This window comes from Ipomoea nil, unplaced genomic scaffold (assembly GCF_001879475.1).
Source record: "Ipomoea nil cultivar Tokyo-kokei standard unplaced genomic scaffold, Asagao_1.1 scaffold2580, whole genome shotgun sequence".
In the NCBI taxonomy this organism is placed as follows: Eukaryota; Viridiplantae; Streptophyta; class Magnoliopsida; order Solanales; family Convolvulaceae; genus Ipomoea; species Ipomoea nil.
Genome location: NW_017619008.1, coordinates 817,378 through 841,158, shown reverse-complemented (window position 1 = coordinate 841,158; position 23,781 = coordinate 817,378). Strand labels below are relative to the sequence as shown.

At 37.3% G+C, this 23,781-nt stretch overlaps 1 protein-coding gene and 1 long non-coding RNA gene across 2 annotated transcripts; both read right to left on the bottom strand.

Moving 5' to 3' along the window:
• Positions 1 to 2,287: 2,287 nt before the first annotated feature.
• LOC109154078 lies at positions 2,288 to 23,405 on the bottom strand. Its single transcript, XR_002049649.1, has 3 exons — positions 23,395 to 23,405; positions 9,674 to 9,679; positions 2,288 to 2,368 (listed from the first exon to the last, which is right to left on the bottom strand). It is a non-coding gene; the product is annotated as an uncharacterized LOC109154078 (long non-coding RNA).
• On the bottom strand, positions 3,189 to 4,847 carry LOC109154076. The gene is made up of 3 exons (XM_019301953.1): positions 4,414 to 4,847; positions 4,096 to 4,243; positions 3,189 to 3,710 (listed from the first exon to the last, which is right to left on the bottom strand). Exons 1-3 carry the CDS (start codon positions 4,783 to 4,785, stop codon positions 3,487 to 3,489), a joined length of 744 nt encoding a protein of 247 aa, XP_019157498.1. The 5' UTR covers positions 4,786 to 4,847; the 3' UTR covers positions 3,189 to 3,486.
• Positions 23,406 to 23,781: the final 376 nt, after the last annotated feature.

The window sequence follows — 23,781 nt, the reverse complement described above, 5'->3', positions numbered from 1 at the left end:
CCGCCATTGCATTGGTTACCTTGAGTTATTTGTGTTATGGCTGTAAGTATGTTTTGGTGAGTTCGTGGTAGTAGATAGAGATGGAGAAGAGAGAATAACAAAAGGGAATTCATTCAAATACAACAACCCAAACCCAAAAACTGTAGCAACACAGTATTTAAGAAAGAATTAAAACTGAATTTAACAATTAGGGGTAATTTTGACATTTTTTAGTTTATAGAACTCTATAATTATAAAACTCTATGTTCATAATTTTTGAACTCTATATTTATAATTATGAACAGTTTTGGAACGGTGTCCACCTAAAAGGTGGACACAATTCCACAGCATAATTTGTCTTACATGTAAGAGGGTTAATAGCACTATTAAAAAAAAAAAAAAAAAAAAAAAAAAAAAAAACATATCCTTGGCTGATTTTTATCAATCCATACGTAACTCTCCTTCATCTTCTTCCTTGGTTTCTTCTTCATGAATTTCCTGGACTTATTATCTCTGGTTCTTCATCAGAATAAAATTACAAAAATTCACTCAAAAATGGGCGGTAGTCTAAAAATTTTTATTCTAAAATTATATTTTGGCTCATCAAAATCTAATTACAATATATTCCTAACATATTTGGACAATTTTTTTTTTAAATTACATTTAAATTTTTGTTATAGAATACAATAACTTGGTCAAAATGAATTTGAACTCAATTACCTCAGTTATATAGATTTTTCTAGATCTTCTAGACTTCAATCTTCATCTTTCCGAGATCTTTTGAGATTATGTTTCCTACTTTTATAAATAGAAATCCATATCATTATAGTGGCATGGAGTGGCTCTCCCAAATGAGAGGTCATGGGTTTGAAGCCTAATGGGGGCGATATTGACTCTTTGTGCTTGGTTGAGAAAGTAGCTATGAACACATACTACATTATAACAGAGTCAGTAGTACTAAAAACGAAATTCCTATCATTATAGCAAAATTTAAATATTAAAAAATCCGCTCTCTCCCTATGTTCTTGTCTCTCTATTGTTGTCTTTGTCTCAGTTTACTATGTTCTTGTCTCTCTATTGTTGTCTTTGTCTTTGCAGTTTACTCTATTGTATTTAGATTGCATCTCGGAACACTATGTTCTTGTCTCTCTATTATTGTATTTGTCTTTGCAGTTTACTTTATTATATTTAGATTGCATCTCAGAACACAACACCCCTCTAAAATGTTTGGAAGTTGTCTTGAAAAGCTCCCAATGCCTCTTCATTAGATCGTCATTGCGATTGGTTACCTTGAGTGATTTGTGTGATAGTTGTGTTTGGTGAATTCGTGGTAGTGAAGAGAGAGATGGAGAAAAGAGAATAACAAAAGGAAATTCATTCAAATTCAACAACCCAAATGAATAGCAATACAACATTTAAGTAAGAATGAAAACTAAAGGCTCAAGTGTCAAATCGCACCATGAACCAATTGCGATATGTCATGTCGCACCATGAACCAATTGTGATATGTCATGTCGCACCCTGATCTTGCATAAGTGACTATTCAATTCACAAACCAAAAAATTTTGTCCGCCTAACCTTTTTTACAGGTTTCCCTGTTACTTTGATGACATGGCGCCGGTGAACTTATTTTATTTGCTTGGTAAAATAAACTGATGAGCTGTCTTCTTTCCCTCCTTATCTTCTTTCAATCCTTATCGTCGACTTACCAGAGCTTCAGCTTCAACATCATGACTCCCTGATTTGCGAATGATTTCTCAATTTTCGCCAAAAAGAAATCAACAGCCATTTCATTCTTCTCCCAAATTTGGTTCTGAATTCTTTGTATTTTTCTTGGATATTATGCTTTAATTTCTGTGATTAATGGGAAATTATTCTGCTTTCTTCTCCCAAATTCTACTGCTTTCTTGTAGCGATTACATAGAGGGCGTTTGGTTGAAACATGGGAATCTGAATCGGGATGGGGTTTTAGCGAAGTAGCTTGTTTGTATGCGATTGAGATGGACCGAGCCCGTATCTTGGCGAGGCGACCCGGTTGTTCGCAGCAGGTCGGCAGTCCGGGTGGAAGGCAGCAGCGGCGACCGGTTGCGGTGGCGGGGCGACCCGGTTGTTCGCAGTAGGTCGGCAACTTTGGCTGATTTCTTTCATAATCTTCACAAAACAATAATCCTAAAATTAATTAAGGCTCATAACTAGCAATGCTGATTTCTTTCATAAATGTTGTTCCAATTTGTTGCTGCAGCTTCAAAAATCAGAATGTGAGATGCTCCAATTCGTTGCTGTTGTTGTTGCGTTGAATTTTTGTCTGGGAACAATTTTCGCATTTTCTATGATATTTCCAGATTCCGTCTCAGCAATCACTGATTTCTCTACAATATTTTGTGTATTCCTCGCCTATTTTGTGTATTCCTCTCCTATATTTTGCTAATGGCTCTGGAGATACAATCGTTGTGGCTGATTGCATATGATTTTGAACCTTCAGATTGATTTCTGAAGTTTTTCTGGAATTTCCAGAATCTGGCGACACTCCGGTCGCCAGAACGCCGCCTGTCGCCGGCCACAACGCGGATGACTGGAAAGTCAAATTTTGGGTTATTCAATTAAATTGATGAAATGGCTGCCACATCTATTGAAATGGCTGACACAGATACAATCGTTGTGGCTGATTGCATATGATTTTGAACCTTCAGATTGATTTGTGAAGTTTTTCTGGAATTTCCAGAATCTGGCGACACTCCGGTCGCCGGAACGCCGCCTGTCGCCGGCCACAACGCGGATGACTGGAAAGTCAAATTTTGGGTTATTCAATTAAATTGATGAAATGGCCGCCACATCTATTGAAATGGCTGACACATCTACAAAACAAAACACATGTCTGCCAAATCACCTCCACATTACCAACTTATTACCTTTAACCTGAAGGTTACCTGTAAAAAATACTAGGTGGACAAAATTTTTTGGTTTGTGAATCGAATAATCAGTTATGTAAGATCAGGGTGCTACATGACATATCGCAATTGGTTCATGGTGCGATTTGACACTTGAGCCAAAACTAAATCGTAACAACCAAGGGCAATTTGACATTTCTCAGCTTCCTTATAACTAATTTCAATGGTTTAACATCCTTCTAACGTTGTGTTTTGCTAACTTTACCCAACTGCCACGAACCATCTTCACAACCACAGCTACAAGCATCAATAGACAAGGGCTGTTAAAAGTACGAATTCATTTAGTAAAATATATGAAATGTAATTACATTATAGTGGCATTAGAATTATTCGACCAAACATCTTGGAAGAGACCATATAAAATGCGTGGTATGTATTACTGGTTTTCTTGTGTTCAACAACAATTATGTGCATACTAAGAAAGCACAAGTATTGCTGGGCTTAACTATACTGCATAATTACTTGCTATGTACTCACAACATTCCTTAGATCCTATTAAAAACCGAAGTGGCCGGGTTTGAGAGATGTACGCCTTCATGTATAAGGCAATGCAATTGAGTCATATGCACTCCAACTCCATTAGATGCTCCTCAGAAGCCATTAAGATTGGGACTTTTATCCTTGGATTTTGACCAGCAGTGATGTATCTGTCATGACAGAATACAAGGTAGTTTCCATCATCGTCTCTAACCAGGATATAAAGTTGTTGCCCGGCAGCATATCCACCAAGAAGCTGGTAGGATATCTCAGATTGATCCATTGCAAGACACAGGTCTTCAGAACCTACATAAGTTTTGGAGAAACTGGCCAGAATTAATCAACATTTACTACTTACAAGATAAAAATAGCAGAGCAGAAAACGTTGAGATAGAGTGAAAAACTTTGGATTTGTCTCAAAAAATGCTTTTATGTTTTTTAACTTGTTTCCCATGGCAGGTAAACTTCTGCCAGGCAGGCACCCAATAGAAATCCAGACAGAACCATATGAACAAGAAAATTAAAGCGTATTCTATACACAAGAATTGAACTGTGAAATCCACAGAGGCAATACATTTGGGTTATTCCTTACAATTGCTTGGCAAGACACATAGATAGATAGATATATAGAAGATAGGTAAAGGTTTCTATGATCAAAAGGAGCAATTAACTCTCACTATAAAGTACTTACAGGCAGCAAGTTCTAATTGAGTTTGGTATATGAAATCCAAAGCGGCAGAGATTTCCTTCTCGAACTGGTGAAATGGTCCGCTCTCAAATCTCATTTTTCGAAGTTTACACAGCCCCTCTCCCAACTCCATCATCGCACCTTTGTGATTCTGCAACAAATAAAAAACGAAACAAAAATTTTGCTATCACACATGAAGCCATATCTTAGCAATTTCCTAATTTCATCCTTCAGCAAAGGGAAAGTGACAACTTTCAATTCGAAAGCCAGTCATCAATGATTCGATTCAAATAATATTGAAGAATTTAGAGGAAAATAAACCTGATTGAAGAGGTGATGGAAGCCGACAGCGCATTGCAGAATGGCGTGAAAAAGGGTTCGAGAAGGGTCATCCGAGGAGTGCCATAGAGCTTCCAGAACGTCATGGCATTTGTAGTATTCCATCCTATTGAAAAGCGCCACCGCATATTCGAACCGGGCTTCGTCGTCGTCCTCCTCCGCTTCTATGAATCTGCCGCCGCCGCCTCCTCGCCATGAAGAAAACCTGTGGCGTGCCACCATCGCGGTTCTCTTCTTCTTCCTCCTCCATTGAGGCTTGGGGTAACCAATAGGAGATGTCGATAGACGACAAGTGTGTTGAAGCTTAGAGATTAGATTGAATTGTGAGAAGGAAGTAGAAGTAGCCATTGCCATAGAATTGAAGAAGTAGTGACTTCTACTGTTCGCAACTACAAATAAAAATCTCACCAATGTTTCATAATTGTGTCTTCAAATAAAACTCCCCATTAAAAAGAAAAAAAAAAAAAAAAAAAAAAAAAAAAAAAAACAAACAAACAAACAAAAATATGACACCATCAATACTTCTAATAAAAACAAAGATCCAATTAATGTCAAATGGGGTCCTTCGAATATAAAGATTTTGTCACGTTTAGTCTTAAACTTTCAAATTGATCATTTGTGGTCATTAAACTTTCAAATTTAACCATTTGTGGTCCAAGTTAACCACTTATGGTCCTTCAACTTTAGAAATTTAACCAGTCATGGTCTTTTTGAAAGGATCATGATTGGTTAAAATTTAATTATTGAAGGACCATAAGTGGTTAACTTGGACCACGAATGGTTAAATTTGAAAGTTTAGGACTAAACGTGGCAAAATTCTTATACTCAGGGAACGTTAGATGGTATTAACTCAAACAAAATCTTGCAACTTTGGTAAATAATAACTTAATTATTATGATAAATTAGTATTTTCACCTGTGCGATGCACGAAATTGATTTGTTATAATATATTATGAATATTTGTATCGATATACAATTATTTAAATTATAACATCAATTATTATACAGTGCAATTGAAGATATGGTTTGGATCGTTTATGTTTGTTGATGTTATCATTACTTGAATTCGAGCAAATAATTGCTCAAATTAATAGCTAATGTGTATATGTACGCATGCGGTGCTATAACTTTAGAGATTTTATATATCATTGTTTACGATTTTTATAAATTGGCCAAATGTGCTCGTTCTCTAGCAACTTAGTTATAGTAATCAATTGTTGTCCTAATTCATTTGTATAGAAGATATATTTTGTCTAGATATATATCAATTTTTTCATTTTGAAAGAAAAAAAAAAACATAATATCATCGATTGTATTTACACATTATTGAAAACCTCTTTATAGACGACATTGATAGCCACAACACAATCTTGTCCATCATCGTCTAGAGCTAATACCTTCAGGCCATCAGGATAGGTGACTCAAGAGAAAGCCATGTACAATTGTTTGTGATTAAAGACCGGTTTTTTTTTAGCAATAACCTAACGGGAGCTAGTGTTTGGCCTTGGCTTTTATTGAGAGTCATGGCATATGCAAGCATCAACGGGAATTGTTTACGATGGAACTTGAAAGAAAATCTCATATCAGAAGAAGTGAGAGACATTCGGAGGATAAGAACTTTGGTTCCTTCATGTGTCCCATTAACTATTCTTGCTTCGACAATGTGATCTGCCAATATTGTGATGATGAGACGCGTCCCGTTACAAAGACTAAGAGAGTGGCCTACGTTTCGCAATAACATAACAGGTGCACCAACCTTTAATGTCAATGAATGATTAGGAAGACCTGACAATCTCAAACTATTTAAGAATTCATGAGTGTCTTATTCTGCCATACACAAAGAGTCACAACTTAAATATGTTCGTCCTTCTGCGGTATTCATGTCGCACATGTACTAATTAATTTGATAAAGGACATCTAAAGTCGGTGAGAGGATCGCTCGGAATTCTAGCTGCGCATGCCATATCTCGAGCTTGGGAAGGTGCTTTCCACTATAGTTGTTATGGGATCGTGTCCACACTTCAACAAAAACCATGCCGGAATATCGATATCAAATGAACCGCCGTTTACAACCCCTGCAATCCCATCTCCGATGTTTACAATCCATTTTGAAAATCAATCAACCGTCTGTCTATCTTCATCTGAAGCTAAGGTCTGTAGTCTCAAGTTCTTGGTGAGCCTTAATACCTTGCAATTTGTACACAGGTATGAAGAATTAATAGTTTCTCTAACAACTACTGCTCTTGTCGCTTTCGGAATAACAGGTATGATCTGTCTAAAATCGCCGCCCAAAACTACTGTCTTTCCAGTAAAAGTCTTTTCAGCAGTACCCGTATGGCGAACCTCAATAGATCCATCATAGTTTTGTCCAAAGCCTTAAAAAATGTTTTTGTGCGTCATCAATGCTTCATCCCATATTATCAATTTGCTCCTTATTATAAGCTCAGCAAGGTCACTGCCTTGCGATATATTGCACGTGGAATCTTCGTTCAAAGAGAGTGGTATAGCAAATCTGGAATGCGTCGTCCTGCCTCCAAGCAAGAACAAAGATGCTATTCCACTGGAAGCAACATTCAGAACAATATCATCACGGCTCCTTATCTTTGATGATACGTTCTCCACACGAACGTCTTTCATGTTCCTCCATAACCATACACAAAGAACAATCCACCTCCATTGGAATCAATATCATTCATCACAGAGTCATAAACATTCTTTTGCTCGTAGGTCAATTGTGTTACCAATGTTTCATGCTCTATCTTCAACGATTCCTTGTCATACGCCAACTCTTCGGCTATCAACATGTTTGCACTTAAACCCATTGTTGACATTGAAATTTTGATAAATATGATTAGTTTTTAAAATTAGATAATATCAATATTATCAAAAATATTTCAAATATACTAATATTAAAAACTAATCATATTTATCAAAATTTCAGTGTCTACAAATGCCCCCTTGAGACTTGCTTGTACGTCACTTGAGAGCGCATATACCACTCGAAAGTATGTAGTGCAAAGAAGTCTAGACACTACAACTTTAAGATATAAGGCCGTTTGACGTAATCACAATTACATAAGTTTTTATTGGTTGTTTGTTTCATTTTGGAAGCTTAAATTCAATGGATTGGCATGTCCAACGCCTTTCTCCTTGCTTTCGCATTAAAATATGGCTTTACACTTGCTTTGAATGTTTTACGGTGTTTAGTAGTGTTTTTGAGTCATTACAGGACTAATGCAAGAGCAAGGAAGGCTGTCCAAGCTAAAGCGGGAGTCAAAATGAAGTTGGAAGGAAGTCAACGTCAATTCGACGCGTCGAGAAAATCCAGTAGCTAGTGCTTAGTACCCCACTTCCCTGTGGTTCGACTACCCGTACTCCGGGTATTTATTTGTTTGCAAATTTACTACGCTTCAAAAATTGGTGCCGTTGCCGAGGAAGTGGCGTTAAGTATTAACATTAGCGAAAGTTTATGTGACAACCCAAAATTTAATTTTATAAATCCAATTTTAAGAAATTCCAAAATAGCCATTTTCACTCCATTAATTTTTTTTTATAGATAAATTGGTATTTGAATAAATTATTTTGAGTTACATTTTAAATTAATTCAACACCGAAACTTATTATAATTCTAAAATCCTAAATTTTCGGGTACTTCGTGTACCAAGTTTTAAACTGAGAAACCAATCTGAGTGAGACCGGGAGAAACCTGAACCAAGTGTTTGTTTAGAAATCATCTTTGGAAAAATCTATTTTGACCCCCAAACTATTTAAAGTTATCCTTCTAGTCTTGGTCCATGAAGTATGGTGGACCACTGACCATCCAAAAGCTTCATCATGATTCATCTTTTAGCAAGCCACTTTACCAATTTGCCCCCCACCAATCATGAGGGATCATCCTAGGGCTTTGTGTCTCTATAAATGAGAACTCTATCAGACCATTTGCCTCTTGATTCCACTCTTTGCTTCCCACATTTCAGCTCTGCAAATCAAGAGGCAACACAGTAAGTTTCATCCTCCTTCTCCATTCAATCCTAGCCTTCCATTTCTCTTCTAGCTTTCATCCATTCTCTGAGGTTTTAGCCTTAAGCTTTGTATGGTTTGTTTGATTTGTTAGGAAGTGAAGAAGGGGGAGGGGGGGGGGGGGGTAGCTAGCTTGGGAAGAAGGTGGAATCCCAGCACAAGAGAAGAAGCTTCAAAGGTATAACCCCATGGACTACCACTTTGGTTTTTGGCTCTGTGAAGCCTTGTTTCTTAGGCAGAAATGAGTAGAAATGCTAGATTTATTATGTCTTTGAGCTATGAAGTGATCTATTACTTGTCTATGTTGTGTTGTTAATGTTTTGGATGAGTTGGAGTTATCTGAGATTGTTTTGCAGATGAAAATAGATCATCTGGTGCACAGACAGTGTGCACCAGATGAAGCAACGGCCCTAACCAACGGCCCAACAAGGGGACCGTTGGCTAGAGCCGTGGCCGACCGGTCCTAGGGAACGGCCCTAGGAGAGGGCTGTTGCCTAGGGCCGGCAAGCTAACGACGTGAGGGGGCTGGCCATGCTGAGCCCCGCCCCATGGTTCCTGAGTTATCTCTGTGCAGTGGCCGGGCCCTTGTGGCTCAGCTACGTGTCGTTTCGGGCCAGGTGTCACGAGCCCTTGTGCCTCGGTACCTCGGGGCCGTCTTGACGCACGTTTTGGATTAGAAATGAGCATGTTATGATGGATTTAGTGATGAAATTGCTTCACAGTAGTATTGTTTGAGTTCTCTGCCTTTGGAAATTTGCCTTGTTTTATTCCCCTGATGCTATGTGTGTATTGAATAGAGAAGCATGAACCCTTATGAATAAGTATTGTTAGAAAAGCATGACTAGAATGTGTTGTATGTTCAATGGAATGTGAGGTCTATTTTGATGGTAGAAATATACAGAGTTTGATATGTTGCAAACCAAGCATGTTGTTGTGTTCTTGAGAGATCATTGTGATATTTAATTTGAAGCATTTTGTATAGTAAATTGCATTCCAAGTAAATCATGTTTTAAAAGTGCATAAGTGGCCAACGTGAGCCTAAGTATTATTTTCCAAAAATCTCATTCCACGTAGAGCATCTTTATCTTGTCTTTGAGAATGAATTGAGAAGTATGTGCATGTCTTTTGCATAAGTTAAGTGTTGCATATATGAGATGCATGAGCGATATATCTATATATATCTATGGTGAGGAAAATCATGTTTTGGAGAACCCGTTTGTACTACGTCCTCTCGGAAGAAAGTTATGGACATTGCGGTCCCAGTATATAACGCGGCATATTCTCACTTTACGAGGTTGGAATCCTGGTCAGGGGGTGTGCACGCTGATAGTTCGATACCTGATTCCACAGAGTTTGAGCATAGAACCAAGAGAGTGGTTTGGTGGACGAGATGAGTATTAGGCCGGCTAGACCCCGTGCCCGGATAGGTTCGTTCACGATACAGTGAAGTTCCTACGTCGTCCATTTGTAAAGAAAGCGAGTCATTGTGACTCTAAGAAAAGAAAGAAAGAAAGCGAGTCATTGCGACTCTAAGAAAAGAAAGAAAGCAAGCGAGTCCTTGTGGCTCTAAGAAACCTCCACAGAGAAGTATTCTATTTTACAAGCGAGTGTTGAGTATACTTATAGTATTGCACGAGATTGCATTTGAGTATAGTATTGCACGAGATTGCATAATCAGAATGTTTGCACTAGATTTCATAATGAGTATGATTAATCGGGATTGTATATTGAGCTTGATTGCTTTAGTTGCATTTTGACGTCTTATATAACTAGTTTGCAAGATGTGATCTTGAAAGCATGAAGATAATTTCGTATTGATTGATAGCATGCAATTGCTTGATAGCATGAGTTCGTTATGATGAGTTTTGTTATGAGAAATATGTGTTAGAGTATTTATGTTGATGAGTTATTTATCGTTGAAGCATGCCTGTTAATATTATAGGTTGCAAGCATATAGTAAGTCTGTAATGTATCTTAAAGTTGCCTAAGTGTTGAGATTGCTTGAGTAGAGTTTGTGAACAAATGTTTTTCCAAAGTATATACTGTAGTACTTTACAGGGTTGAGTGTGGTTATACTTAGCTTCGTGCTAACAGGTGTTTTCCTACTTGTCTACGTGTTGTTTTGCAAAACCCCTTTCAGGTGGGCCCAGCGTTTGAGAGATGATCGAGTTAGACTGGCTTAGTAGATCTAGTAGTCTAAACTCTTATTATTATTATGATGTTTATTTGATGATTTGTAGACTTATGATGATTATGTTTGGTGATAGACACCGGGGTGTTTCTCCCCCTTACGACTTTAATTAAGTATTTGCTATGTTATTGTGATTTAATGAGTTAGTTCCATCCTTAACCTGTGCAATCACCGTAAAGAGGTGGTTGTGCTGGTGACATCTCCACTAGTTTATTAGTTAAGATTGTTTATCCGCTGCTTAGTTTATATTAATGTTGGTTTTAGAATTGTAATTAAGTTTAAGAAAAGTGGGGTGTTACAGTTTTACTCTAGGAGACTAGTCTATTTTTATATTTTATTCTATTTATTATTATTATTTACTAATCGATAACGAGTTTCTTGTGTTGAGCTTTGATTTGTGATCTGCGGACTTAGTTTTATGCGAACTCGGTCTTCGGGAAACGAAGGGTTAGAACCTTTTAACCCTGAGATTGAGAGGCAGGCCAGGCTCCTTAGGAAACAGAGAAGGGAAGCGCAGGAAGCAATTCAGAACAACATGAATCCAGCTGAAGAAGTTAATCAACCACCACCCGTTGCGAGGTCCATGTCTGACTACATCGCTCCGACTGTGGGGGATTATGGAAGCATTAATGTGCCTGGGGTTGAAGCCAACAACTTCGAGATCAAACCGGTGATTGTGCAAATGGTTGCTTCAGACAGGTTCAGAGGAGCACCAACAGAGGATCCTAATGCTCATATTGTGAAATTTCTGAGGATCTGTAGCACCTTCAAGATTAACGGAGCTACTGATGATGGAATCAAGCTCCGATTATTTCCATTCTCAGTAAGGGATAAGGCTAACAACTGGCTTATCTCTTATCTGGAAAACTACTATGAGACATGGGATCAGTTGCACAGGGCGTTTTTGAAGAGATTTTATCCCATCTCCAAGACTCAGAAGATGAGACGTGCGATTCAGAATTTCAAACAGATAGTTTGTGAGTCTTTAGCTGAGTTGTGGGAGAGATTCAAGGAATTACAAAGACAATGCCCACACCATGGTATTCCGAGTTGGGACTTGATGATGGCATTCTACGAAGGATTACAGGATAATTCAAAGATCCTAGTTGATGCTTCTTCGGGTGGATCATTTACAGTCTTAGAGCCGACTCACGCTGAGGATCTTTTGGACAAGATCGCAATGAATGGGACTGCGTGGTACACAGAGAGAACTCCCCAGAGGCTTGTGGGGAGCATATATGATGATGGGAAAATGTCAGCCTTGACGGCTAAGGTTGACAATGTGGCCACTTTAGTGCATCAGCTAGCTCAAATTACTTTGAAGAATCAAAGCGCAGGTAATATTTCCACTTCAACTATTACCCCTAAATCAATTATGATGTGTGAGCTATGTGGAGGAGAGCACAACACCGGAGAGTGTTACAGCATTGAAACACAGGGAGCAATGGAGCAAGTTGATTGGGTAGGATATGGTAAGCAACAACAATCATATCCACAACAAGGAGTCTACAATCCGAACGCACCAAGGAACCACCCAGGTTTCTCATGGAGTAATCCAGCTGGGGCGGCTAATCCTCAAACTTTTAGTAATAGAGCTCCACCTCCAGGGTTCCAATGTTAACAAAATTACAAAGGAGGAAATCAGCAACAGTTTAGGCCAAATCAAGGATATCAGGCCCCAGTTACTCAGCCTAGGCAAATCATGCCTAAACCGGAAGCACCAACCTCGTCAAATTTGGAAGCTTTGGTGGAAAAGTTGCTTAAGTCTCATGAGCAAAGTGAGGAGAGGTACAAGCACCTTACAGAGAACGGACCAACTGAGCCTTCACAATAAGATGTTGGAAAATCAGCTGGCGAATCAAGCTTCAACTTCCAGAACTACTGTCACGGGGAAGTTGCCTACTTGCCCAGAAAATCCAAGAGAACACTTGAATGCCATTACAACTAGGAGTGGGAAGTAGCTACAGGATCCACCCTATCCCGTTAGTGAACAAGTTTGCAGGAGGAATCGGGAAGTTGAAGCTGAAAAAGGAAATGAAGAAGTTACTGTCCAAGACAAGGAGGATTTGGTTCAAGAGATTGAACCCATACTGAAGCATACACCACCTCTTCCTTTTCCACAGAAGTTCAAGAAATCAAAGGTAGAGGAACGAAGGGCGAAGTTCTTTAGTGTGATCAAGCAGTTGGATATCACTATTCCATTGCTTGATACTATCACCGAGATCCCTTCGTATGCCAATTTTTTGAAGGAGATCTTGTCAAATAAGAGGAAATTTGAGGATCGTGAAACTGTGGCAGTAAACCAAGAATGCAGTGCCTTGATCCAAAACAACCTGCCACCTAGGCATAGTGATCCTTGGAGTTTCTCAATTCCTTGTGTTATTGGAGGATCTCTGGTCCAGAGAGCCTTGTGTGATTTGGGGGCAAGTGTGAGTTTGATGCCGTACTCGTTGTGCAAAAAGTTGCAACTAGGCCAACCAAAGCCCACATCTATGACTATTCAGTTGGCGGATAGATCAGTGAAGCATCCGGTTGGAGTCCTTGAGGATGTTCCAGTGAAGATTGATAAATTTTATATCCCTGGGGATTTTGTAGTTCTTGAGATGGAGGAGGATGCTAAGGTTCCCATAATCCTTGGGAGACCGTTTTTAGCAACTGCAGGGGTACGTAGTGATCAATGTCAAAAAGGGAACTTTAGTTCTTGAAATCGGTGATGACAAGGTGGAGTTTAAAGTTTTTGAACCGACTAACAAATCTTCTTGTCTTGATGTTTGTTTTTATATAGATGAAGTCGATGCGTATGTTGAAGAGTTTCGGCGAAGTGATATGATTGTCGATGATCCCTTGCAAATTGGCAAGGGTGACACAATTGAGGATGGACACTTGGAAGAAGGCAAGTGTGGGGGAGATGAGCCACTGGTGGTATATGAATCTCTGGAAACCCCATAGGTGTCCATTGTGTGTGGACTCGATGATAGATCACCACAAAAAGAAAAGGAACCACCACAAGTAGAATTAAAACTGTTACCAACAAATTTAAGGTATGCTTATCTTGGTCCTAATTCTACTTATCCAGTGATTGTTAGTGCTCATTTGAATGAGGAAGAAACTGAAAAGTTATTGCATGTGTTAAGAAAACACAGGAGAATCATAGGATATACAATTGATGATATAGTAGGAACCGTGCCTCTTATTGCATGCATAGAATTAATCTAGAGGATGGGCATAAGCCCAGTGTTGAGCATCAACGTAGATTGAATCCTAGTATGCAGGAGGTGGTGAAAAAAGAGATTCTTAAATTGTTAAAGGCAGGAATTATTTATCCTATTTCTGATAGTAAATGGGTTAGTCCCATTCATGTGGTTCCTAAGAAAGGGGGACAACAGTAGTGCGCAATGAAAAGAATGAACTTATTCCTACTAGATTGGTCACGGGGTGGAGAATGTGCACTAATTATAGGAAATTGAACAAAGCTACTAGGAAAGATCCTTTTCCCCTTCCCTTTATTGACCAATTAATTGAGAGGATGGCTAAGCATTCATATTTTTGCTTTCTTGATGGTTTTTCGGGATTCTTTCAGATTCTCATTCATCCCGATGACTACCTTTACATGCCCTTATGGTACCTTTGCTTATCGAAGGATGCCATTCGGGCTATGTAATGCACCAGCCACTTTTCAAAGGTGCATGGTAGCCATATTTTCTGATTTGATTGAGAAAACCATGGAAGTTTTTATGGATGATTTTTCTGTTTATGGTTTGTCTTTTGATGATTGCCTGTCTAACCTGGATGAGGCATTGGAAAAGTGTCAAAAAGCCAATATTATTTTAAATTGGGAAAAGTGTCATTTTATGGTGTCACAGGGGATTGTCCTTGGCCATAAAATTTCAGAAGCAGGTATACAGGTAGATCCAGCTAAGGTGGAAGTTATTGAAAATTACCACCACCCACTTCTGTGAAGGAAATAAGGAGTTTTCTCGGGCATGCAAGTTTTTATAGGAGGTTTATTGGAGATTTTTCCAAGATCTCTAAGCCTCTAAAGCAACTGCTTGCCAAAGATGCTAATTTTGTTTTCGATGATTCTTGTCTTGAAGCTTTTTCCAGGTTAAAGAAGGCCTTGACAACAGCCCCCATAATGTCACCACCAGATTGGGACCTACCGTTTGAGATCATGTGCGATGCTAGTGATTTTGCTGTGGGAGCTGTTCTCTGTCAAAAGAGGGACAAGTGTCCTCATCCGATTTACTAAGCCAGCCGCACTCTTGATGATGCTCATGTTAACTATGCCACTACGGAGAAGGAGATGCTTGCCGTGGTCTTTGCCATTGATAAGTTCCGGTCCTACTTAGCGGGAAACAGAGTGATTATCCATACAGATCATTCGAAACTCAAATATTTTATCAGCAAAAAGGAGACCAAGCCAAGGTTAATGAGGTGGACTCTTCTACTTCAAGAATTTGATCTGGAGATCAAAGATAAGAAAGGAACTGAAAATCTTATTGCTGATCACCTATCACGGTTAGAGAATCATAAGGAGAAGGAAGGAGAGGAGAAGCTCCCCATTGATGATTATTTTGTAGGGGAACAACTCATGGCACTTCGAGCTTTTATGCCATGGTATTCAGATTTGGTGAACTATGTGGGTTGTCAAAATTTTCCACCAAACGCCTCCAATTCACTCAAGAAAAAGATCTAGCACGATGCCATTCCTAAGGAGATGTTTACCCGAAGATGAGATCGAAAGCGTCCTCACTCATTGCCATTCCTAATGTTATGGGGGACATTTTGGAGCTTCACGAACTGCGGTTAAAGTTCTACAATCAGGATTTTACTGGCCGAGTCTTTTCAACGATGCACATTCTTTTGTGGTTCGCTGTGATAAATGTCAAAGAGTGGGCAATGTAGGACGAAGGAACGAGATGCCTCAACAGGGCATTCTCGAGGTGGAATTATATGATGTTTGGGGGTTGGATTTTATGGGTCCGTTCCCTAAATCTTTTGGTAACGAGTACATCCTTGTGGCAGTGGACTACGTTTCTAAATGGGTAGAAGCTATTGCTTGTCCTTCTAATGATTACAAAGTGGTTATCAAGTTCTTAAAGAAGAATATTTTTGCAAGATTTGGAGTGCCCAGGGCTGTGATTACTGACAATAGAACGCATTTTTGCAATAAAGCCTTGGAGAAGGTTCTTGGAAAGTATGGAGTTCACCACCGACTCTCAACTCCGTACCATCCTCAAACAAGTGGTCAAGTAGAGCTTTCAAACAGGGAAATCAAATCCACACTTGAGAAAGTTGTCAACCTGTCTCGAAAGGATTGGTCTGCTAAACTCGATGATGCACTATGGGCATATAGAACTGCTTACAAGAATCCCATTGGCACTTCACCTTTCAGACCTGTCTGTGGAAAACCATGCCATCTACTAGTGGAATTGAAGCACAAAGCTCGTTGGGCGGTTACATCTCTTAACATGGATATGCAGCCTGCGGGCGAGAAGAGGCTTCACCAGCTTAATGAACTAGACGAATTTAGGCTTGAGGCCTATGAAAATTCGAAAATTTATAAGGAAAAGACCAAACGTTGGCATGACAAGCATAATCTTAGGAGAGAATTCGTCTCGGGAGAAGATGTTCTTTTGTTCAATTCAAGGCTAAAGTTATTTCCCAGAAAATTGAAGTCCAAATGGTCGGGACCTTACAAGGTTCTTAAAGTGCACCCATCGGGTGCTGTGGTGCTGCAAGGCACTAATGAGGAAATCACCGTTATTGGGCAAAGATTGAAGCATTATCATTCCGGTGGTCAGACTGAAGCAAGAGCGGTGCATAGCCTTGATCCGCCAACCTACCAGTGAAATTCAACAAACATAGTTGCGTCGAGCTAGCGACGTTAAATTTAGCGCTTCATGGGAGGCACCCCATGCTATCCTTTAATTTCTCGCATCTCTATTTTTGCTTGTTATTTCGTTTTTGGTTTTTGTTTTTTGTTAGACTTGAGTGGTTTTTGGTTTAGGGTGTTAATTGGTGGTTTAGGAGTGGTTTTTTACTAAGGAAACATGTTAAAATTTGACCTGGGCGAAAAATTTCACACTGAAATTTTTCGACGCGTCGAGTCACCCAGGCCAAAAGTAACTGATAGGCATATTTTACACCCATATTTTAGGTACATCTTTATAGTAATTTTGTATTAGTTATTTAATATTATCTTATAATTAGTTCTTTTTATAATATATAATATATAATATATATAATAAATAATATATAGAGTTCATACAACGTATGTACTAGTAATATATATATATATATATATATATATATATATATATATATATATATATATATATATATTATAATGTCTTAGGTTATTTAGTAGTTAGGGGTAATTAAATCGCTTGTGCTTTATTCACCTACAACTAAGGGAAAACAGAAATGAAATAATTTCACGACAAATATTCAATTGCATACTAATTACCTTTTGAATCAATGATCAGTGTTAAATTCCGGTGGTGGTTCTTTACTAACCAAGGTTTTCTATTATAGGTGCTTTCAATATATTGTTTTCATTGCTTTATTCGTTTATTTTCTTTGATTATCATCTTCATACCAAACCCCCCTTTACTTTAATTTGAGCACATACATTAAACTAGTTACTCCTCGTGGGATCGATCCTTACTCCCGCTACTACGTTTGTAAGGTTTTAATTTGGGAGCCTACGACAGCTCACCAAATTTTGGCACCGTTGCCGGGGAGACTTTCTTGTTTATTTTGTGTTCACTTATTTATTTGTTTATTTTATTTATTTATTTATTTATTTGTTTGTTTTTTTAATCAAAAAGAATAATTTTCTTTTCTTTCAGTGCTTTTACATAAATGCTGCAATATATTTTCTCTTTTTTTTTTTATGCCTATAACCCGATCTTCTAATCAAAAAATCTTGCCGTACTATCCGGAAATTGAAAGAACTATACGCAGGTGGAAGAAACAAGCTTTGAGAAAATTTGAGTTTAGTGATCTAGCTACCGATTTCGCCAATTCTGATTTAGAAGGGGAACCCATGGCTCAAAATCGGACTTTAAAAGAGCTTGGAGCTCCAAATTTAGATCACCAACCTTTATGCATCACTTTCCCTGCTCTGGATGCTAATGTACAATTCGAACTGAAATCTGAGTTAATTCATCTTTTGCCTTCTTTTCATGGACTTGCGGGTGAAGATCCTCAAAAGCACTTAAAGGAATTCCATGTGATGTGTTCAAGTATGAAACCCACAGGGGTTACTGAAGAACAACTCAAGTTGAGAGCTTTTCCCTTTTCGTTGAAGGATTCAGCGAAGGATTGGCTATTTTATCTACCTTCCAGGAGCATCACCACATGGAATAACTTGAAAACAGCGTTCCTTGAAAAATATTTCCTAGCTTCAAGGGCGGCCAACATTAGAAAGGAAATATGTGGTATAAGGCAAAACAATGGAGAGTCCCTGTATGAATATTGGGAGCGTTTCAAGAAACTATGTGCAAGTTGCCCACACCATCAAATTAGTGATCAATTACTCATTCAATACTTTTATGAAGGACTTTTTCCAATGGATAGAAGCATGATTGATGCCGCAAGCGGTGGTGCTTTAGTTGACAAGACACCAGACGATGCAAGAACTCTAATTGCAAACATGGCTGTAAATTCTCAACAGTTTGGCAATAGATTTGTCCAACCGTCTAAGCAAGTGAATGAGATAAATATTTCTGCTCTTGAACAACAAATTTCTGGTTTAACTACTGTTGTTCGTCAATTAGCTGTAGGCAATATGCAAACTGTAAAAGCATGTGAAATTTGCTCGGTAATTGGGCACCAAACTGATGCCTGCCCAACTCTTCAAGAAAAACCTATTGAACAAGTTAACACGGCTGGAGGTTTTCCTGGACAACCTCAAGGTAAGTATGATCCATTTTCCAATACATATAATCCTGGATGGAGGGATCACCCAAACCTTAGCTATGGAAACTCACAAGGGAACCAGTTTGTTCAGAATCGTTCTAATTTTCAGCAGTATAGACAACCATTTCCTGCAAGACAACAACCGACCCAAGGCTCTAGCTCAGGTATGAATCTAGAAGATATTGTTAAATCTCTTGCTACTAACACTCTGCAGTTTCAACAAGAAACACAAATATTCCGTCAAGAAACAAAGGCTAGTATTCAAGAAACAAATGCTAGTATTCAAAACTTGGAAAGACAATGCAAATGGGCCAACTAGCAACTACGGTTAGTCGGTTGGAAGCACAGAGTTCTGGCAAACTACCCTCTCAAACGATGGTTAATCCAAAAGAGAATGTAAGTGCAATTAGTGTTGACAGTATGTCGCTGGAAAAGAATGTTGATTTAAACAAGGAAATAAGTGCAGGAATCATTGCCAACAATAAAGAGAAGTCCGAAGGTAAGCTTTCATCTTTTTCTGATTATGAACCAGTACCCCCATTTCCTCAAGCTCTTTTAGAAACAATAAGAGGAAACTCAAATAATGATCTGTATGAGACCTTTCGTGAATGTGAGGCGAATAAACCATTTTTAGATTCTATGGAAAAAGTACCTCGCTATGCAAATTTTCTAAAAGAGGTACGCACTATGAAAAAGAAATGAAATAATGAAAGAATTGAGGAAGTGAAAGTGCAAGAGAATGTCTCTATGGCTAGTCAAAGCAATCTTCCTGAAAAGTGCAAAGACCCAGGTATGTTTACTATTCCATGCATGATAAGTGGGGTGAAATTTGAAAATGCTATGTTAGATTTGGGAGCTTCTATTAATGTCATGCCATATTCTGTTTATGCTTCTTTAAATCTTGGACCCCTGAATAAATCTAGTATAATAATTCAATTGGCTGATGGATCTACTACATATCCTAGGGGTGTGATTGAGGATTTGATTGTTGAAGTTGATAACTTGGTTTTTCCTGCTGATTTTTATGTGCTTGATATGGAAAATAATAATCATATTTTGTTAGGAAGGCCATTCTTAAAAACCGCAAAAACAAAAATTGATATTCATAGTGGTATGCTTACTATGGAGTCTAATGGTAAACTTGTGACTTTTAATATTTATGATACCATGAAATCTCCTAGTGATGATAATTTTGCAATTTTTGTTGATTCTTTGAACTTTGTTACATTTGATGAAATTGCTTCGAATGAAAAAGAAAGAAATAATAAATCATCTTTGAGTACTAATCTACATGAAGGGACTGTTTCTTTGAATACTCATAATCATCGAAGGTACTCAAAAAGAAGATGGAAATTTAAAGAAATATCATAAGTCGAGCCAACGACGATAAACAAAGGCGCTGCTTGGGAGGCAACCTAAGGTGTGCTTGTTCCATTTTTTTTCTTTTATTCCCTTTTCTCATTCAATAACCCTTTTTCTGTGTTTTTTTTTGTTCAACATTGGGGACAATGTTGATAATAAGTGTGGGGGAGGGAATTTAGTTTTATTATTTGTTTGCATATGTCAAAATTTTCAAAAATTTTCAAAAATATTTTACTAGTATTTTATGCAAAATAAGTATTATTTTGAAAAAAAAATTCCTTTCCTGAAATTCATAATGTGATTGAATAAATAGTTTGGCAAATTTTGATTAGTTTGTTAGCATTTCTTGTTTGATATGTAGTGGCTATATTAAGTAAGCAATAAACCTGTGAGTGTTTTGAGCTATTGACTGACACTTCGGTCTTATTTTCTTTCTATTGTGCGATTTCTTCCATAATTTTGTTTCTCTAGAACTTGCCTTGATTCTCTTTTAAAGCTAATTAGACCATGCATGATTCAAGTGTGATTAAGGCCATTATTTGATCTTGAGTCTCACTAGCCAAATAACCGGTTTGTCCTATGATTTATTTCCCCTTGTTAACCATTTTGAGCTTTATGGCCATTCTTTTCTTTATTTTGAACCACATTACAAGCCTTTTATATCTAAAAATAATGCCTTCACCCAGCTGAATAACTAGTGGAGCAAATTTTGAATTATTCGTGTAATCTACGCGAGGTTGTGAGGAAGAAGTGTGGGGGAGGTCACTTTCTTGTGTTAATATGATGGAGAATGAGGTGGGTTGTATCTTCATTGCCGATTTGTCACTGGTCTTCTATGAAAAAGAAAACGAAGACAATTCATGATTCCAAAAAAAAAAAAATATGAAAATCGAAAAAATGGAAAAATGGAAAAATGGAGAATATATGTTTGAAAAAGAAAAATATTGCTGAAAATTTATGAGAAAATGAGAAAGAATCAGCAATTGATTTTGAGTTGAAGTTACTTCTAAATAAATGAAGTAAGGGGAAATTCTGGTAATACTGAGGAAGCATTCTATACTTGGTGTTGAACAAGTATCTTGGATTATTTGTATTTATTTACTCCTGTAGTTTGAAAGCTTTTGTTTAAGCTACTTTCCTAAATATTCCCTACCTTAACCCTAGCCCCATTACAACTTGTGAAAAGTCCTTATGATTTGTGTCATGCATGACTCTTGTAGTGGTGATTGAGAAGATATGCAAGCCTATGGTAGAGCAATTTTATAGGAATGAACTTGAGCGAAATCTATACCGATCAAACACTTGAGTGATGAGTGATATTCCTGTGAGGGCTTACTTATTTAGTTTTCTTCATTTTCAAATAGGAATGCTAACTTATTAATTGCAGGGTGCTTCAGATTGTTGCTCATGAAGTGTTATGAATTTTTGGAATTTCATTTCAATTTACTTCGCAAATAATATTTTTGCTTGGGGACAAGCAAATGTTTTAGTGTGGGGGAATTTGATAGGCATATTTTACACCCATATTTTAGGTACATCTTTATAATAATTTTGTATTAGTTATTTAATATTATCTTATAATTAGTTCTTCTTATAATATATAATATATAATATATAATATATATAATAAATAATATATAGAGTTCATACAACGTACGTACTAGTTATATATATATATATATATATATATATATATATATATATATATATATTAATGTTAAATATGGTTTCTTTGTCCAACCAAGATGCATGCATGCAAAGAAAGGAATTGAAACATTCATTTCAATCTTTCCAAATTAACCGGGCAAATTATATTATGCACCGCGGTGCATAATCGATTATGCACCGCGCGTCTTTTTTTTAAATGAAAATTAACAGTGTTTATTTCCGCCGTTTCGCACCCTTTTGCAAAAAGTAACTCTGTTATTCAGTGTCATTTTGTATACACTGCAGTTTCAATTGAACATAACTACAGTTTCATTTCGATATAACTATAGTTTCATTCAATATTTATAGACTCAAATATGTGAAAATGTTATTTAATTTTATTTTATATACACTATAGTTTCATTAAAACACAACTACATGATCATTTTGATATAATTACAGCTTCATTGTACAATATACACTCAAATATGTGAAATGTTATTCAGTTTCAGTTTATATACACTGCAGTTTCATTTCACTATAACTACAGTATCATTTTGATATAACTGCAGTGTCGGTTTAGATATACTGTAGTGTCAGTTGGTGTTTAATACACCAAACAAACGGACTCCGTTAACTCTAACGGCGGGCCGTTTCTTTACTTAAAGAAACGGCGTCGTTTTTTACCGCGGTGCACATACACCGCGGTCTATAATATAACGACTGAATTAACCGGTCGTCAACCAAATCATGCGCAGGAAACGGAAGATTAATTCGGACGTGAAGCTGAAAGTTAGGAATTGGATGGTTGAAATTCATTTGGCCTTTTTTTAGAATGCTATAAATAGTAGGAGTTTACTTTTGTAAAATGTTCATTCTTTCCCTCTCGATTATTCATTAAAGTTGTTGTCAATGTCCATTCGTGGCTAATTTCTTTAGCTTGGTTTAGTGAATTTAAGCCCCGGAATTGATTATGCTGTAAGATTATTTATTTATTTTATTATATAATATTTATGCATTTGGGTATTAAATATTCTTCTAAGTTATTTGATATAATTATTTGCTATATTAGATAATGTTGTGCTACAAATTATTCTAATATTCAGTAGCAACTGAGGTTAATTATTGACGGCTTAGTGATAATTGATTTCAGGAAGAATATTTTCCTAAATTAAATGCAACCGCTTGTGCTTGTGTTATTTAGTTTGTTGGTTTTCCTAGTTCCTATTGCTGCTATTAAATTAAATCTATAGCGCTTTTCTTAGGTTATTTAGTAGTTAGGGGTAATTAAACCGCTTGTGCTTTATTTACCTACAACTAAGGGAAAACAGAAATGAAATAATTTCACGACAAATATTCAATTGCATACTAATTACCTTTTGAATCAATGATCAGTGTTAAATTCTGGTGGTGGATCTTTACTAACCAAGGTTTTCTATTATAGGTGCTTTCAATATATTGTTTTCATTGCTTTATTCGTTTATTTTCTTTGATTATCATCTTCATACCAAACCCCCCTTTACTTTAATTTGAGCACATACATTAAACTAGTTACTCCTCGTGAGATCGATCCTTACTCCCGCTACTACGTTTGTAAGGTTTTAATTTGGGAGCCTACGACAGCTCACCAATAACAAAAGCTTCTGGAAATTTTCGACGCGTCGAACCCGTGGTTCGACGCGTCAAGCCCAAGCAGTGTCGAAAAAAAAGCTTCAGTTTTTTTTAAGTCCTTTAAAATCAGATTTTTTCCCTACCCCTCCCACAATTCCCTTCTCGCTCAACCTCGCCCTAATCACCTAAGTCCGAAATCGTCAAACATTTTCACTCCAAGTAACTCCTAAGACTACAAGGTAACATCCCTACTTTATTTTACTCTCTTATTCTTGAATTGGTGGTGCTATTTGCTTAATTTTTGGGTAGGAACCCTAACCCACGAATTTTTCCCCAAATTTTGAAATTTTGAAAGCTAGGTTGCTTAGGGCTGATTGTTCTAGATTAATTGTTGTTTTGAGTGTTGTTCTTACTTATTTATGATACCTTGGACTCATATTTTGATTCTTGCAATTTAGTTTTCCTTTCAATTTGTTGTTAGATTATATGCTTAGTAGAGTAATTTTATTTTTTTACATTGTTTAGTTTAGTTTTCTTTGGCATATGATGTTGGTAGAATGTATCTTGGATATGGTTGTTAGTGGTGAGTCTAT